The 18,269-nt window shown below is 39.5% G+C and overlaps 1 protein-coding gene across 1 annotated transcript in view; it reads right to left on the bottom strand.

The window, feature by feature from the left end:
- Nucleotides 1-18,269, bottom strand: part of ZNF827 (zinc finger protein 827) — an 89,370-nt gene that overhangs the window by 41,766 nt on the left and 29,335 nt on the right. The window contains exon 5 of the mRNA XM_086464786.1: nucleotides 9,731-9,964. Within this exon, the coding sequence (XP_086320912.1) occupies nucleotides 9,731-9,964 (234 nt within the window). The remainder of the gene's footprint in view (nucleotides 1-9,730; nucleotides 9,965-18,269) is intronic.

Here is an 18,269-nt window from a genome sequence, read left to right as displayed (position 1 = left end):
AGACTCCTGGAGTGGATCACGGATCACTTCTTAAGCCAGGCAATAGACAGCCCTAATAAACAGACCTGTTGGTCACCAAAGTGAGTGAGCCATCAAGACTGGAGGCAAACTGGGCTGCAGCAATCATGCACTGGTGCAGTTCGCAGTCTTGAGGGATATGGGGCCAGGCAAAGAGCGAAGTCAGGACCCTGAATTTTAGGAAAGTAAAATTCCAGCTCTTCAAGAAGTTGTTAGTCAATAGGACCTTCTGGGAAACTGCCCTCAGGGACAAGGGCGCAGAACAGAGATGGCAGATCTTTAGGGATGCTTTCCATAGAGCACAAGAGCTCTCAATCCCCAAGTGTAAGAAATCAGGAAAGGAAGGCAAGAGACGGGCATGGCTGAGTTGAGACCTGCTGGTCAAACTAAAGGGCAAGAAAGAAATGCACAGGCAGTGGAAGCAGGGACAGGTATCCTGGGAAGAGTACAGGGACATCGCCTGGTTGTGTCGGGGTCAGGAAGGCCAAGGAGCAGCTGGAGCTGAACTGTGGCAAGTGACACAAAGAATAATTAGAAGGGTTTCTATAGGTATGTCAGACAGAAAAGGAAGGTCAAAGAAAGCATACCCTGTCCACCCCCCGCTGTGAACATGACTGGCAAACTGACAACAGACAAGGAGAAGGCTGAGGTACTCAACAACTTTTTTACCTCAGTCTTCACTGGCAACCTCTCTTCCCACACCTCTCGAGTGGATGGACCTCAAGAGACTGGGGGAGCAAAGTCCCTCCTCCCACTGTATGAGAAATTCAGGTTTGTGATCACCTGAGGAACCTGAACATATTAAGTCTATGGGACCTGATGAGATGCACCCCAGAGTCCTGAGGGAACTGGCTGATGTAGTTGCCAAGCCACCTTCCATGATATTTGAAAAGTCACAGCAGTGAGGTGAAGTCCTTGGTGACTAGAAGAAAGGAAACCTTACACCCATTTTTAAAAAGGGTAGAAAAGAGGACCTTGGGAGCTACCAAACTGTCAGCCTCACCTCTGTGCTTGGGAAGATCATGGAACAGAATCCTAGAAGCTAGGCTAAGGCACATGGAGGACAGGGAGGTCATTCGAGCCAGCATGGCTTCACCACGGGCAAGTCCTCCCTGACCAACCTAGTGGCTTTCTATGATGGAGTGACTACATCAGTGGACAAGAGAAGAGCTATGGATGTCCTCTATCTGGACTTCTGTAAGGCCTTTGACATGGTCCCCCACAATATCATTCCCTAAAAATGGGAGAGATACGGATTTGATAGGTGGACTGTTTGGTGGATGAGGAATTGGTTAGATGGTTGCATCCAGAGGGTAATGGTTAATGGCTCAATGTCCAAATGGAGACCAGTGACAAGTGGTGTCCCTCAGGAGTCTGTGTTGGGACCAGTACTGTTTAATATATTCACCAGTCACACAGACAGCAGGATGGAGCGCACTCTCAAGTTTGCAGGTGACACCAAGCTAAGTGATGCAGCTGACATGCCTGAGAGACGGGATGCCATCCAAAGGGACCTGGACAAGCTGGAGAGGTGAGCCTGTGTCAACCTTGTGAAGTTCAACAAAGGCCAAGTGCAAGGTCCTCCACCTCGGTCAGGGCAATCCCCAGTATCAATGCAGGCGGCAGATGAAGGGATTGAAAGCAGCCCTGACAAGAACTTGGGGGTACTGGTGGATAAAAAGCTGGACATGAGCCGGAAATGGGCGCTCACAGCCCACAAAGCCAACTGCATTCTGGGCTGCACCAAAAGAAGTGTGGCCAGCAGATCACGGGAGGTGATTCTGTCCGTCTACTCTGCTCCAGTGAGACCCCACCTGGAGTACTGCATCCAGCTCTGGAGTCCTCAGCACAAGAAAGACAAGGACCTGTTAGAGCAGGTCCAGAGAAGGGCTACAGAAATGATCAAGAGGGATGGAACACCTCTTCTATGAAGAAAGGCTGAGAGAGTTGGGCTTGGTCAGCCTGGAGAAGGCTCCAGGGAGACGTTATTGAAGCCTTTCAGTGCTTAAAGGGGGCTTATAAGAAAGATGGGGACAAACGTTTTAGCAGGGACTGTTGTGATAGAAGAGGAAATGGTTTTAAACTAAAAGAGGTAGATTTAGGCTACATGTAAGGAAAAAAATTTTTACAATGAGGATGCTGAAACACTGGAACAGGTTGCCCAGATTGCTGGTAGATGCCCCATCCCTGGAAACGTTCAAGGTCAGGTTGGATGGGGCTCTGAGCGGCCTGATCTAGTTGAAGACGTCCCTGCTCATTGCAGAGCCTTGGACTAGATGAAATTTAAAGGTCCCTTCCAACCCAAACTATTCTATGATTCTATGCAGCACTCACCTGCTCTAGAGGGGACACACTGAATATGTTCTTCTAATGCAGCACAGTTTGCTTTTCACTTTATTTGAGATGAAAGTCAAAAATGTGCACAGATTTAATAAAAAACCACAAGCCATGTAGTAGATATTGCTTTTGCTGATACAATATCTGTCCAATGACTTTCCATTGCTGAAATCAAATGAATCCTTGTTAAATCATTCATGTTTCTTCCCATCATTTTATTTAAAACTTCATCCTGCAACTAAAATCCTAAGTTGCTCATATTTGCTGAAATGCCCATCAGCTTTACAAATCAACTTTATGAATCAACTTAGAAAAGAAAGCCTTTCCCATATGTCTCATAAATTGGACTCATGTACTAGTTTTCACAATCAAGCAGACAAGGGTAACTAGTAGGTCAACTTGTACCGACTTCAAAAGCTTTCAGTATGGAGAATCAGGCATTTTGTTATGCTAATTGTTCAGATCTGCTAGAAATAAACATGCCCTAAAACAGCTTAAATAAAACCTCAGAGGTAGGGAACAGTTGGCGAGCCCTGAAGGTTCTGCTGCAGAGACACAACAAGTAACATCTGACATTCCCTAGGGCGCTGTGCTTGATGCTTTATTTTGCTCGTATTTTTTTCAAACTGCTGTTTTATGTAAGACAATGTCAATGGGCCTTGAATCAATGTAACAGGATCCTGCATTTAAAAAAGAAAAATAATTCATAAAGTGGCTCATATTTGTTAAAGTGGAACTTCTAAATTCCCATGTTACACAATTTTGCAACTACAGGCTTCGTTTCACAAAAATGCAAGCCAATACCAAAAAAAAAAGAACAAATTAAAGCAATACACTAATTTGAGTTGTGATACACATCTGCTGCTCCTTCCATTTAAACGGTAAGATTATAGTGCTTACCTGAAAGACCCTACTTGCAGAACACAACCAACCTCTCAAAACATAGATCGAGAAGAATTTAATAAAAAGCCTATGTGTGCAGTGAATTGTTATTTTACAACATATTCCAACCTATGCAAGTCTCCCAGTTCAAGAAAATTCCAGTCTAGCATTTCTGCAGCAAGCTGTACCTTTGCAGAGAGCCTGGCTCCAGTTCTCCTGTCTTTACAAGCTGACTCTCCAAAGGCAAGAGGGACTGCAAGATGCCCTTCTGCAAATACTGTGCATCCACAATCCCCTGATACTTTGAAGAAAATTGACATGACCACTTTCCATAGCTTTGTGGCCACTCCTATCTGGATGAACATCAACAAGCAGCAGCAGTACAGCTAAGGCTTGGGGGTTTTGTTTAAACTCTTTAGCCACAATTCCTAAAATACAAAATAAAATAAATCCAAAACACCCAAAGCATCACATTTGAACCACAGACATTATGATTTATTATTCTAAATGATCTAATCTTTTAAATTAACGTGGTTTTCATTAAATGTCAAGATTACCCTGACACGGAAAAAAGGAAGAAGATGAATTGCAATAACTTAAAGGTGTAGCATAGTATCTGCTGAACTAAAAACTAGGCTCTGTTATAAGGCACTTGTTCTGTGATTTTTGTCGTTTTGTGGATTATTTTTAAGATTTACAGGAAAGAAAAAAAAAACAACAACTTAGACTTTGCAGACTTCCATACTTCCCACCCTATACTTCTCCTGTGAATGCACAGTATTTTTTTTCACCTTTTTCCTGCTTTTGGGTTCAGACATTAATGTTGCCATGAAACATGGCAAAACCCATCAATAGATAAGAATCCCTTACTAGTTGAGTTCTTTTGGGATTGTGTTATTATGCAGATGCCATGGAAAATCTTACTAAACTGAATAAACAGACCATGGAGCTTCATGCAGTAAAGCATCAGCATCTTGAAAAAAAAATCTGGAACCTGACACATTGCAATAATAAATCTAGATATCTAGAAACTTGTATGTTTTTTCTATACTATAATTAAAGACACAGCTTCATTCTAATCAGTCACAATCAATTTCACATTTCTGCTGGTTTAAAAAAAGAAAAACACAACAAAACACACCCAGCTAGTAGCAGGATTTATTTCTGCTGATATGACTTGCCATGGCTTGTCATCTCTCTATTTCCTATCAAGAGAAAGTCTTATTTTGGGTCATACACTTCCCCGCTTACTTTCCTGGGCTTCTACAGAAGCACCTGCTGCTGCCCAGAGCTTTCTAATGAGCTATTTAGAGATCGAGGAACAAAAGACTTCCCTCTATTTTAATTCCTCTGCCCATTACCAAGGCTCTCTAAGCAGGGGTGAAAGCACTCAACAGCTCCTCTGCAATCTCGGTACAGAGACTCTTATGAGGTCCTGACAACAGCTATCTCCAAAGACAGCAGCCTAGCACCATACAAGCGCTTCCCAGAACAGTCCATGAGGTTATGAAAAAGAAATATATAGAGCAAGAGTAGTTTCTCTGTCCTCCACCTCACCCAAAGCATGCAGTAATGTACTTTTTCTTCACCATAGTGACAATAAACCAAAAGACTGCCAACACAACCCACTAAACCTGGAAACACTTTGTGATTGCTAAGGATAATAGCTTACTAGCCATGGACTCGTTTTTGTTGTCAATTCACATTGCTGATGACAGCCAAGCATAAATCCACCCAAGCCTTAAAATGAGCTAAATCTGACACCAGCTGTCCAGACACACATGCATAAATAGTACTCTTAGGTTAGCAAACTTTTAAAACTGATACAGGTATTTAGTTCCTCTGGAAGCCCGTGCTGTTGTGACTGGACTGGTTTTGGTAGGAGCTAATTAAAGCCTTCTCAGATAGTCCTTCACCTCACTGTGCCCTAACACCCAATATGCCATTTTTGGAATAGGAGTAGCATTGAGGTGTTTTGGTCTTCATCTTATGCTAGAATTGTATTAACTTTCTTTTTTCTTTTTCTTCCTCTTTTAAAATAGAAGTTCTAATCCATGTGGTTTCAGTTAAATGTAAGATACAGTGTCAAAAAAAAACCAACTACAAGGCATGAAATGGGAAATTAGTATAAATATTTTCAAGTGGATAAACAATCAAAAAACACCAAACCCCGACAATAACCAGTTGTGCTGAAAGAGGAACTGTCACGTAATTAGGTGATAACAAATAGAGTTGATCAAGAATGCTTTTGGAATCAATTGTATGTAACATTTTACTTGACCTTGGCACAAAAAGTAAGTCTGAACTAATTGCATCTGCTGATAACCCAAAAATTATGACACACTGTTGGTACCGGGGAATTGGTGTATTACAAGAAGCCCTGTGTGACCCGAGGATTGAAGTACAAAACATCCAAAGGAACTGAATAGTACAAAGGTCATGCATTTGCCAGTGATAACAAGAATACGTGCAATACATGGGGAACTGATCCACTGGAAAAAAAAAAAAAGAGAGGAGGAAAACAACCTGACTTACAACTGAAATGCAAAACGACTGCATTTCACAAAGAAGATATAGCTGAAATAAAGGCAAATGTGATTCAGACAACATTTCTAGGAAAGACGGTGACATACTAATGTCATAGTTCAAGGCATCAGGGTAAAATATTACTTATAAAATACTAGTACCTGAAATAGATTTTATACACTTCCAGCTATGCATTTATTTTTGGACAAGAAGGCAAAACACTGTATGCTTCTGAAAGATAATACATGCCCAAAACATACTAGCAGCATGACTATTTCAACAGAAAATGAGTGGTTAGACTCAAACGTTAGCATGTAAATGCAAACTTTTATTTTAAATTTCAGTCTCCTCTGAAACCTACCTTTCAATTTACAAAACTGAGTGTATAGAACTGACCAGGGATCACTGGGTACACCACTTAATTAAACATTTTGAGAAATAAATTAGCTTTTCCACAAAAGAAAAATGGTAAGAATGTAGAAAACTCGTTCAGAACATATGAAATACATTACTTCCATTTCTTAGAAGTGATTTTGTGCAATATTTAATAGGAATTTAAAATCTTGCAGGGATGGCACCCTTCCAAACAGAAATGAGAGCAATTTGCCCCACTCCACTATCTCCTCAAATCTGTTTGCTTACTATTGGATCTAGTCTCAGTCAAGACTTAGTAATGGACAGAATTCACAGCCCACCTTTGTACATTTGTATAAATCATGGTAGTCATTTTACGTTCTTCTGTAATATGTAGGTCGAAAGTCTGCACCGAGGCTCGAACTTTCCCTGTTAACTCACAAAGATCATTTCTTCCAAATGGGTGTTTCATTTATTTTTAAATAGCAGGTAAGTTATTAGGAAGTTTTGGGTTGACTATGGATGGAAATGGGTTCTACCTAGACATGCCCAAGAGACATTAGCCTTCTTCGCTTGAACAATCCTTTCAAAGTGTGACTAGGTATCAAGTTTGTGAACTATGAGGTAGAAGTGGAACACAGTGGAGAAAAAAACCAATGGTGTAAAAGGGCACAGCACCTCCAGATAAGATCCAACTCCACCAAAGTCATATGCAGGGTAAGGGCCTGATCTTAAACACTGGTTGTGTGCTGCTAGAACCACACAAGTGTCCTGACAGCTTTCTAGCTTAATGAGAAAAGAGAAAGCCTTGTGTAGCAGAACTAAAATAGATAGCTGCATGTGATTTTCTCTTGTTTCTGTATGACTGCCTCTACAATGAAAACTAGTAAATGTTCTGTTAATGTTCTACTATAGTAAATTATGTTTATTCTTCTAACTTTTCCTAACCTTAGAGTAGCTTCTGAGTGGCTGACAAGTCCCTCCATTATAGGGGCTGGTGATTTGCAGTAAGTCTTTCTTACAGTATCCACTAGCTGAAACTAGGCTCCAGAGCTGGAAAGGCCTTCCAGTACACTGTAGAAGCTCAGCTAAGAGGTAGCAAGACAGCATCTCCGTTGGGAAAAGAGATTTCCCAGTGAAAAATATAAACCACTGTATTCTTCACATGAGAGGACACAGCAAGGCCTATGCCTAAATCCCAAGAGGTTCCCATGAGGCTGCCACAATCGGCAATATTATTGCTCAGGGGATAACAGAAGCATGTACATCAGGAATGCAGAAAGCAAAATACTATTATGTTGGAAATCCTTTGCTGAATGTGTACGCAGTGCAGGTTTTGGTAATTAGTATTACACAAAAGGAAGCGCAAATAACAAAGCAAGGATGTAATCCATTCAGTCTTTACCAAGAATATATAGAGCCCGGAAGGACCTGACTTAAACCCAATTACATAATATATCAAATCTAATAAGGACACTTGACTGAAGATTTCCCACAGACAGTAGAACATCCAGACATACTAATTCCTTTCCATTTTTTTTTTCTTCTTCCAGTACCAGAAAAAAGGAGGAAGTTTGTTCTTGTTTTCACTTTGTTCTGAAGAAGTGGCTTAATTGTTTTAAGTTCTAAATCACCAAAACCAGGGTGCAGAATTGCTTAAGATAAGCTGGGAAGTCAATAGTGATCTCAGAGTATTCTAACAGATAAAGTAAACATTAAAAAAAAACCACTAAAGAGGCATATTATCTTAGGTATTCCTCTTATATTTGTCCTATATTAAACTGGATCTTAGTGTTTTCTCATTCATAGTTTCTGCCTTAGACGGTAATTCATAAAAGTGCAAGTTGAAAATAGTGCGTGTGATAAACTTGGTATAACCCCACCCACTGGCTGATTCAGGAATACCAACTGAGTAAATCCTAGAGTAATTCTTTACCTTCTAATCTGCAGATTAACCAAAAAGACTCCTATCAGCAAAAACTGCTCAGTCACTCAGAGATCATAAGAGAAACGTTAAACTAGTGTTTTTCTTAGTATAACCTTTAAAGACCGGAAGTTCCCAACAGAAGTGACTGAAGACTTGACCAAGATTTTATACATGCCAGATTTCACTCATATAAACAGATATTTAAGACACAAATATTCTAATGTAAGTCTGCTATAAAACTTTTAAACACAGCCTGCTAGTGTTGAAGTCAGGATTCACAATCAAGAACCCTAAGTGTCTCTGAAGTACCTGAGAAATCATTGCATTACAAAGCTCTTTCTTTATGACAATAGTCATATAAATTTACATGCACAAGAAAATAAAGTCACAGGTTAACATTCTTCAGGCTGTAAAGTTCTGTTACCAGAAGACCATACTCAAACCAGTCACCAGCAGCAACAGTGCACTATATCAATAACCAAAGGTTTAGTATTTGGGAGTCTGTGAAAAACTGGGGAACTTCCGCTCTGATCAACTTTTGTACCTGGGAAGCACTTTTTGCACCATTAACACAGAAGACTTGCAAATCAGTGACTCAAATCCTGCAAATTAAAGTGTGCAAGTATGAACAGGAATGAATTAATTACATATTAGAATCTATTGGAGAGACCCTAGTCAGTTAAAGTCTTTCAGGTATAAATTTGAGCTCAAATTCTATGTTGACAGTATCCGATCAAGCCAAATAATTTCAGACAGGTTTGGAAAGGATCTCAGAAGTTGCTAAACTTGCAAGCATTTCCACTGGCACCTCTTGTGTGCATACTTTGGCATACCTAAAAAACCAAGTCTTGCCCAGTTTTGGAGAAGATTTAAAAGCTAACAAAACCAGTTTAGGTGCAGAAGTACAAAACCCAGCCTCCCAGACTGACTTTCATGTCTCAGTCCTAAAAACTGAAGTCTATTAGAAGTTCAAAGCCTTTTCATCATTTACTTATCCTGTTCCCAGCATGAAGAATTCAATCCTTTTACTTTCCCTTAAAGTTAAACCTCAATTCTGACAGACAAAGCACAATTAGCAGAATATACATTTTTATTTGACTCTCTCCAGCTGTAACAGTACCTCTGTATATACACATGCATACTGTTGACTTGTCTGGCAGAAGGATGTATCACTAAGGCAATGTAGGCAAGCTCAAGTGGTCTCCCTAACAGCAGAAAGCTGGCTCAGTTTACATTTCTTCTATAACAGTGTATCTTACAATTTTGAGTACAAGATACTCTGAGAAAAAAATAAAAGGCTTTAAGAGTCATCATTTATAAAGCTGTATCAGGTATAGTTCAGTACAGACACACATTCTTATGATGTTAGTGAAGCAACATGTGAATAAATTGGTATTAACATGTTTACGCACATTTTTAAAATGACAACATCTAAAAGCTTTAAGGCATCATTTCTTTTGACTTATCCCATAATCATTAATTTGAAAACCAGAGCACAGATAATTAGATACTATGGTGACAGACCAAACTGAGATGTCTTATGTATGTGAAACTGTGTAGACAGACCTTTTCAATCGTTCCTTCATTTGCTACTAAAGCCAAACATTCCTTCTGTGAGGTAACTCTGCTAGTATACGTGAAAAGAAAAAAATTAAGAAGTTGAATATTATTAAATTAAACATCTACCTGAGAGCTTCATGAGGAGCTCAGATGCTGCCTTGACTGACATGTCCTGCCTCATCACATTTGCCTGCACTTCCTGTGGCTTGAGTTTCTCCTCAGGGATGTTTGGAGCTGAGGCTTCCGATTCCTGGCTGAACACGTAACTGGACTGAGACAAGGCTGAACTTGCAGTTTCTTCATCCTTAGGCTCCTCTTTCACTTTAAATTTAGGAGTCAAAGGCTCTTTTTGATTTGCAGCTGTCAAGAGAAGGAAAGAAGTGAGACTTAATGAGGTATGTAATATATAATCATAGAGCAGCTAATAACAGGAAGAAACTGTAACCTGAGAAATGCTAGAGCAGGTACCAGAAGCAAGCAAGCCAAACAGTATCCAAAGATGCTTCAAAAGCTAAACAAGCTTCTGCATCTTTTGCACAAAGGGACGGTTTTGAAACACAAAAATTGCATGTACCAGTGCTCAAGAAACCATCCTTCTCATCTTACTTTTTTGCCCTTACTCCTCCTAAAAGCATTCCCCTGGTCATTGGTTTGTAGGTCTTCTATAGGCTTGATGGAAGTTTAAAACATCACTTCACATAATGGCAAAATTGGAAAAGACCATGGGTGCTACATATTGAGTTCTTAGCATGTGGAAAAGAGGCAAGAGATGAAGAGTAGAGAAAGACAGGAAACCTAAGAGGGGAGTAAAAGGGAAGAAACAGCAAATTCTTAGGTCCTAAAAGTTGGCATTTGTTAAGAAAGAGAACAGAGGGGTTTTCAGAAGGCAGCTCTGCACTGGAAGATGCTATTAGAGCACTACATCCATAAAAAAAGAAAGAGAGCAAGTTTAAAGTAATCCTTTCAATACTCCATGTAAGCAGCTGCACACAGACTCAAGAGAAGGGTACAGAGACCTTGCTGGGGCTGCTTAAAATCTACACACTGAACAACGTTGTTCTTGAACGGATATAACCCTTGACAGTGGTAGATCCTTTGCAGTACATTTGGTTGACGGAATAAAACCAAGATCACCTCTTAAATAATACTTCCAAACCCAGGCAATATAAATTCACAGGCAGGCTGCATGACAAACAGGAGGCTAAAGAAGCTGCATTATTTTTCAGCAGCTCTTCTCGTAACTCTTTGTGTTTGACTGTTAATAGATACTTCCTTCTGTGTGCCTCTTAGTGCCATTTCACTTTTAATTCCCAGTAACACACAGCAGACGACTTGTCCGGTGCCCCAAACTTTGATGAGTTTACATCTTTCTCACCTCTCTAAACCTCTGTCTCCACAAATATGAAAGATAGAGCATTGTCCCCATTTTGTTATCTTTACAAGCTCTCTCACCATTTACCTCACTACCTCTCCTATACACTTTCCTCCTTCCATTTGACAATCACCTGCCTACCCTCATGACTCTTGCAGATGACCTCTCTCAAGTCTCACTCGGACAAATAAGAAGGATGTATCCCACCACCTTGTTCAAAGGCTGCAGCAGGGCATTAGAAGCCAACGCGCATTGCCTGCTGCAGAGAGCTGTTTTTTTTTTTACAAACCCACTACATGAACAGGAAAAGCTGAGGAAGTGGCATATCACAGGGGGTGGTAATATCCAACTGAAGGGGCAGGGTACTAACAGGCCAAATCAACCCAACAAAATCTGGCAACATTCACCTGCTTAAGCCTTTGGTCTACTTTCTCCTTCACTATTTTTTACCTACTCTCCAGCTCCTCACTTTCCTGACTTACTTCTTCAGATACTCCTCCTCAGCAGTTCCCCCGAAATCTGACTCCTAGAGAATCTGAATTCCTGCATCCCACTGTAAAGTGCTCACCATCTCCCAGAGGCCCCAACCCTAAAATACAGGGTACATTCACCGTCTTTATCACAAATAGACACTTTGGTTTGCTACTTTGAGCTTTGCTCATTTTCACACGGTCCATTGTTCGTGGTTTTCTTTCTGTTTTTTTTTTTTTTTTTTTTTATTTTTTAAAGATACTACATGACCCTGTAACACGACACTTAACATCTTTTCACCTTATATTCCAGGTTGTTTGATTTTTCTCCTTTCTTATTTGATGGCAAGCCACTACCAAAGAACAGGATTAAAGCAAGTGGTATAAACAGTGTACACATAAGTAGCATGTACATACACATTGGTGCTATGCGCTAATTCAGAAATTAAATTACCTTGTATGTGTAATTTTTAATATGCCCTTTAAGCACTTTTACCAGTATTAGGAATTGCTTTTTCCTTTTTTTTTTTTTTTTTTTAAAAAAAAGCAAAAGCAGAAACATGAAACATTAAAGCATGATTTAATTCATTAAAATACAGGTTAAGGATCTGAAACCAATTTTAACTTTACCAAGGTACTTACAAAAAAAAAAAAAAAAAAATCTATCTATCTTCTTTATCCAGGCCTACATCTTTCTAGCTCAGTCTATTCTGAGGTTTGACCTGGGGTGATGAATGGTCACCAAAAAAAAAATAAAAAAATAAGAGACCCAAACCTTCTATGCCACACTACCTTCTACATTTCTTCTCTTTTAAAACATGCTGCTACTGATACGAAAAATACCTCCACCAGGAGCTGAGTGCAACTGATAGAGAGCATTCTGTCTGAACTTTCAGAGAACGAAGAGAAAAAACCTTTTTAATTTATTCATTGCAAGAAGGTATTAACTCAAATTGTCCCAGAAAATAAAGGAAACATGAGTCTGAGAGAAGAGGTAAAGACGACCCACTGAGAACAATCATTAACCTGTGAAGCCAGCTATGGTTCTGCCCATGAACCAGGGTAGAAAATGAACCATGTAGAGGAAGTCCTATAGAGTAGGTCAGCATACACTTCTGCCATTTAAAATACAGTGGTGATCTTGAACTCACATACATAGATCAGTGTAAGGCTGCAACCATACACTGTGATCCATTATAAGCCAGGTTAAGAACAATGTTAAAACATTGCTCTTAACAAACAGAATCACTGGCACAGAATTCATATAATATCACAGCCTTAAACTAGGAACTTTTTTCAGAGTCAGGCGCTACAGTATGCAGTGGCATATGCCTTATGTATTCCCCCACCACAAGAAGGAGGATCAAATGGGGTGCTTTTGGAAGAAATTAGCATTTATTAAACCCTCTTATCACCAAGCCAAATCTCAGCAGCCAATCTGACCCAATCCAGAGCAGGTGTCAACAGGTACCTCTACGCTCTTCATCCCAGGGTATTTTCAAACTCTGCTGAGACGGAGCCAAGTTCTAATAGCTCAGAGAACGAAAAAGTCAAGGTAGATCACAGAGTTTAACTGGTTCATGGTAGTGACACAAGCAAAATGACTTGAACAGGGCACCCATCAAGTTTCCCTCCTTTCCTATGTCTCACTTTCCCCTTCTCTTCCTACCCCACACATTAGCTCTCCTACTGTGACAGCACAAGCTGCTGCAGACCTCTGCTCCCTCACACTTCTGAGCCACCGGGATAACAATGCTAAAACTATTCTGACAGCAAATCTATCAGCACAATCTAAATCAGTCATAATCAAATGAGCTTTTCATGAGATCTGTATATTCAGTTTGTCCCTGCGTGTCTACAAGACTTAACCTATGAAAAATATAAAACACAGTCAGAGTCCCACAGTCCAGAGGAAGTCCTGAAAATGTGCATTTCACAGTATTATGATAAGGGGAAAAGAAACCCAGGCTATTGTTCTTACCTATGTTGCTGGTTCTGCCTACTCTAGCTGCTTTGCTTTGGACAGAAGACAGAATTCATAAATCAGGAAAGAAATAGGGGTTTATTTCTTTAATTAACTGACAGCACATTCCTTGAACTGGCTACACTTTCCAAAAATCAAACATTTTAATTGTAGACAAATCACAAAAATAGAAGCGTTATTTACCCCATTTTTCTTTCCCCAGAAAACAAAACTGAATAAAATCAGATAACTATTGGGTCGGCTTCAACCCAATTGCTTCAGCTAATGGGGCTTTTGCTTCAATTAATAGGGCTTTTACTCCTTACTAAAATAGACTAGAGCAGATTCCAATGTAAATGAAGCCTAGAGGACAAATAAAAAAAGGGGGAGGTTGTCCAGTCTATCAGATCCATACATTAAAACCAGAGGGGAAAAAAAACACCTAAAACCAAAACCAGATGACCCCAAAACCAACAAAAATCCCCACATCTCTGTCCCATCTTGGATCCACAATTATGGGCAAAATTGCTAACACATTGGAAATAGCAACTGTGATGCAGCCACTAGTCATATTAGGGAGAACAATGAACAGATGTAAGAAAAAACATTGCAAATAAGGGAAATAAAAGTTAACTGAGACCAGTTTTTAAAAAACCCTGTGATTGAGGATTTTTTTAAAATTAGAACTAGACAAGGATTAACAAGATGATGTTGAAGTCTACTAAGGTATATTTGAACTCCAAAATTATTACTCTCCAGAAGGAATAACATCTTCTATCTACATACAAAAATAGATACACATACATATACTTAATTTGTATTTAATTTACATTCATTCTGAACTGCAATAAGAACAGACTGAAGGATGTGTTGCCTGCAGACTGAAACCAAAACCCCAGCAATTTAATTTTGTAATACACAATGAGGGAAAAAAACCCCACAACAATCCACCCAGTAAGCACAACCAACAGGCAGCAGTCTTTCAAGCAGGGCTGATAATTCTCTATTTCTTCAATTTCATTCTATATCCAGAAAAAAAACACATCAAAGAAGATTCCAGACTGCTGATTTTTAACTTCCTGGCAAGGGGAATCATTTGATCCATTTGGCAAAAGCAGATGATGAAAGTGATAACGCTTTTCTCAAACTGCCAAATGCCACAAGAAAAGCTTTGGGCATTTGCCACTAATCTGAAACACTCTGATAGAAGCTGCTAACTGCATCAGTCCACTTAAGAGTATTTCTAAATGCTCAAAATGTTTATAATTGAAAGAGGAAAAATGGGCTAATTACTTCAAGCCAAGCTCAATATTACAAGACACAATCAGCAAGGAGTTGGTCACCATTCCATCTGTCTGAGCAAAGAACATGAGAAAGAAAAAAAAATCCACAATAAAAATGCTGCCACAAAAGAGGCCACGAAAAAAAGCATCTACAGAGTCTGACTCGAAAGGAACTGTGATAAAAACGCCGCAGTACACCATCATGTTATTTCACAAGTGACGCCTGACTACAGCTACCAAGATAAGAGAGAGCAGGCCAGTCATAGCTGAGGGAAAAGGGGAAAGTGAGGACATATTCCAAAAGGCATTGCAAATTGAACCGGTCTCCTTGAGATCTTGCAGGAAAACCTCCCTTTGTGATTCTCCTCAGAGCCTCCACAGCAAGAGAACCACAGCATGACTTCTACCTGCGGGAGAAAGCACAGTGTTTTATACAGGTCCCACTGGAGCTAGAGCACTTGAATGACCAGGAAGACTTCTATTCCAGGTGGTAAGTTATGAGCTGTGGTGGTTAAAAGAAGCCAAGGACCTTTAACAGATCAGTTCTGCACTATATGGAAGACACCTTTCCCCAACCCTAGGCATCATCATCCTGTGGTCAATAAAGGGTATGACTCGAGTCTTCTATAGTTTCTTGCTAGTAATTGAAATGTGCAGGTAGGTGTTGGCATTCTGCATGGAGACTATGACTGATATTTGATGACATTCAAGAACTGAGTAAGGGGTACAAATACTACAGAAGAAGCCACTCGTGAACCAATTGCTTTGCAAGAAAAATCTATGCAACTGGAACCTGTCAGAATCTCCAGACTAAAATCCAATTGGGCTGATAAATTATATCCAACTTATTAAACATAGAGGGTATCTACACTCTAAATGGCCCAAAAGGAGAAACACTGTTCTTCTGGCAGGACAGTCTAGCTGGTCTCTCATTTCTTTTTAGTGCCTTCTGCCCTGGAGTATTAATCTGTCCCAGAGAACCTCATGTTACCTAACCCTTCTGGGAGCGCTAACTCAACTACATCTCATTTTCAAAACTCTCTACCCTCAGCCAAATAAACTAACCTATAGGGCTCTGAGGATGAGGATGGGAACTATCAATGAAAAAGCTACTTATGACTCAAGGGCACTCAGCATTAAAACATCTATTTTTATCAAAGCAGTGGAACAGCAGAATAGACAATCATGAGAAGCATGATGACGCCAAGACCTGCCACCTCTGGGCTTCCAGAGACCACTTAAAATATGAGGTCTTCCAAACCATCTTGCTTAAGTATGTTAAAAATACATAAGCAGAGGTTAAGAAAAGGCCACATAATGATCCTTTTCTTCTCTAAAGCTGCTTTGCATTTAAGGAGCTGCAGTCAAGCAAAATGGACACAGCACTGGAGAATGACCAGTTCTGCTACTGTCCCCTCAAAATTTTACAATGTTCTAGTCCAGGCGGAATGCAAGAACTAGGCAAATTCTTAAGGCATCCGTAGGATCACACATTTCCCCAAACCCCAAAAGTCCCACCTGCTAAACAAGGTTGTAATATCTGCCAAGACCATCTTCTCCTTTCTCAAATAAAAAATCAAAATAACAGCACAATAGGCAAAATTCTGGGGAAGCTGGAGAAAAGGGGAGGAGAGTGAAAGAAGCAAAGGGAAATTTGTTGCTGATAGGAGAGAATTGTTTGCAGTATGGAAATTTCTTCTCTCTACAAAGGAACAGAAACAGAGAAAGAGAGAAACACTACCAGACTGCCTTTATATTTGTTTAAGAAAACAAAAACCAAACCAAACAATCAGAGATGATTGAACTAACAATGTCTTCAATTCCCATTTTGGACAGATGTGACAGAAAGGCTTATAAGCTAGGACTTCTGCCCAGAGTAATGGTGTAATCAGGGAAAGAAAAGGGCCATCAGTCTAGTCTAGTCTTATACTCCAAGTATAAGAGTTTGTATAGATACTAAAACTAAAATGTAAGCACAGAGCTGATCCAGAATCATATTCATGTCTTCTTCTAAGTTGTATTGGGCTGAGTACACAAAAAACCATGTTGTTATCCTCCTACATATTAAATGACTAAATTAGAACAGAGTCTACACTGCTTTATCTTGCCTAAATTCTGAATATTCATTCAAGGTGTAAAACACGACCAGCATGATTTTAAGGGTGTCAGGAAATTGTGGATGTAAGACTAGCAACTGCTGAGAAAAAGATCATAAGGGTGGTAATATATCAGTGGCAAAGAGTAGTGCAAGCTTTTATTTACCCAAGTTTTAATTAGCCATGCTATTGCCTTTTTTCACTTTTATTTTAAATTAAAGGTCTATATGGAAATTATGAAAATGTGAATCTGGAGAGACACTTCAAAGAGAGATCTTGATGACATCAGGGGTATTTACACTGACATCAGCATTATGGAATTCACAGTATTTTTATATTAAGTATATGGCCCAATAATTGCCAGTCCTGTGCGCTTACATATTCTAATTGAAATTTTACATCCTGGCATAAACTGTGAATCCTAAATATAGGCCGCATGGTCATTTCTTTGGAATTTGCTATAGCAATACATCAATTATGACAATTTAATTGGACATGCTTTTATTTTATTAAAAATAGCTGTTTGAAGAGTTCAAGACAGTCAGTTCAGTACTGTCAATGGCAAGGGCTAAAACATTTCCAATTACTTGTATTACCTTTAAGGAATGCAGTAATTTTCAAGAGCCAAACAGAACCAAAAAAATCCAAGTGATTACTCAGCTTATCTACTAATATGGTGTATGTAGCTGTCTGATGATTTACTATTTCATTATTCCATTAATAGAATCAGCTAATAACACATGAATGCAAAGTCCAAGTACTTTGGACAGCCACCAAAATCCCATGGTGGCATCATTTTCCAAAATAAAAATTTGACTCTGTACACAATAATCACAGCAGATACAACTTAAACTGAGAGAAAACATAGTTTCTCATTTGTTTAACATGGCCAGTCCCAAACCCTCAGCATGTTATCTCTCCTTCCTCCTCTCTATTTTAAAGTTTTTCCATGCGAGTAACTTGGGGAACATAAAAAGAACTGCAGAAGCAGGGCACACTGGATAATACACACCATCAGAAGATGAAGAGACATGCTTTCTAGAGTAATGCACTTGGTGAACACAGAGATGTGGGGGAGGGAGGCCAGCCATGAAGTATGCTTTACAATTACTGTTTCCACACAGAATTCCTTTGAGATCAATAGTGCAAGAATCCCATTCATTTTGATGGGATTCATTTATTTTCGAATGTTATGAAAAGTAACTGCAGCACATAACACAGGCACAGAAATAACTTCACTAGAGTACACTGGTCATTGTAATTTGGATCACTGTGAAAGCTGGGTTTTATTACAAAAGAAAAGAAGCCTTAGAAGTGGGTGGAAGGACATCAGTATTTAAAAGAGATGTGTTGTATAATGAATGCCACTGAAACCTTTGAAACAGGAAAAGCAAATACTCTGCAAATTAAGATATGAATGTAGTTACAAAGTTTCCATGTGGAATTAATGGACTGGGGGAAGAAAACATTCTGGCAAAGCA

Source organism: Leptosomus discolor, chromosome 4, assembly GCF_034619465.1.
Source record: "Leptosomus discolor isolate bLepDis1 chromosome 4, bLepDis1.hap2, whole genome shotgun sequence".
In the NCBI taxonomy this organism is placed as follows: Eukaryota; Metazoa; Chordata; class Aves; order Leptosomiformes; family Leptosomidae; genus Leptosomus; species Leptosomus discolor.
Note: the sequence above shows the minus strand (reverse complement) of the source record. Positions and strands in the feature narration are given on the sequence as shown.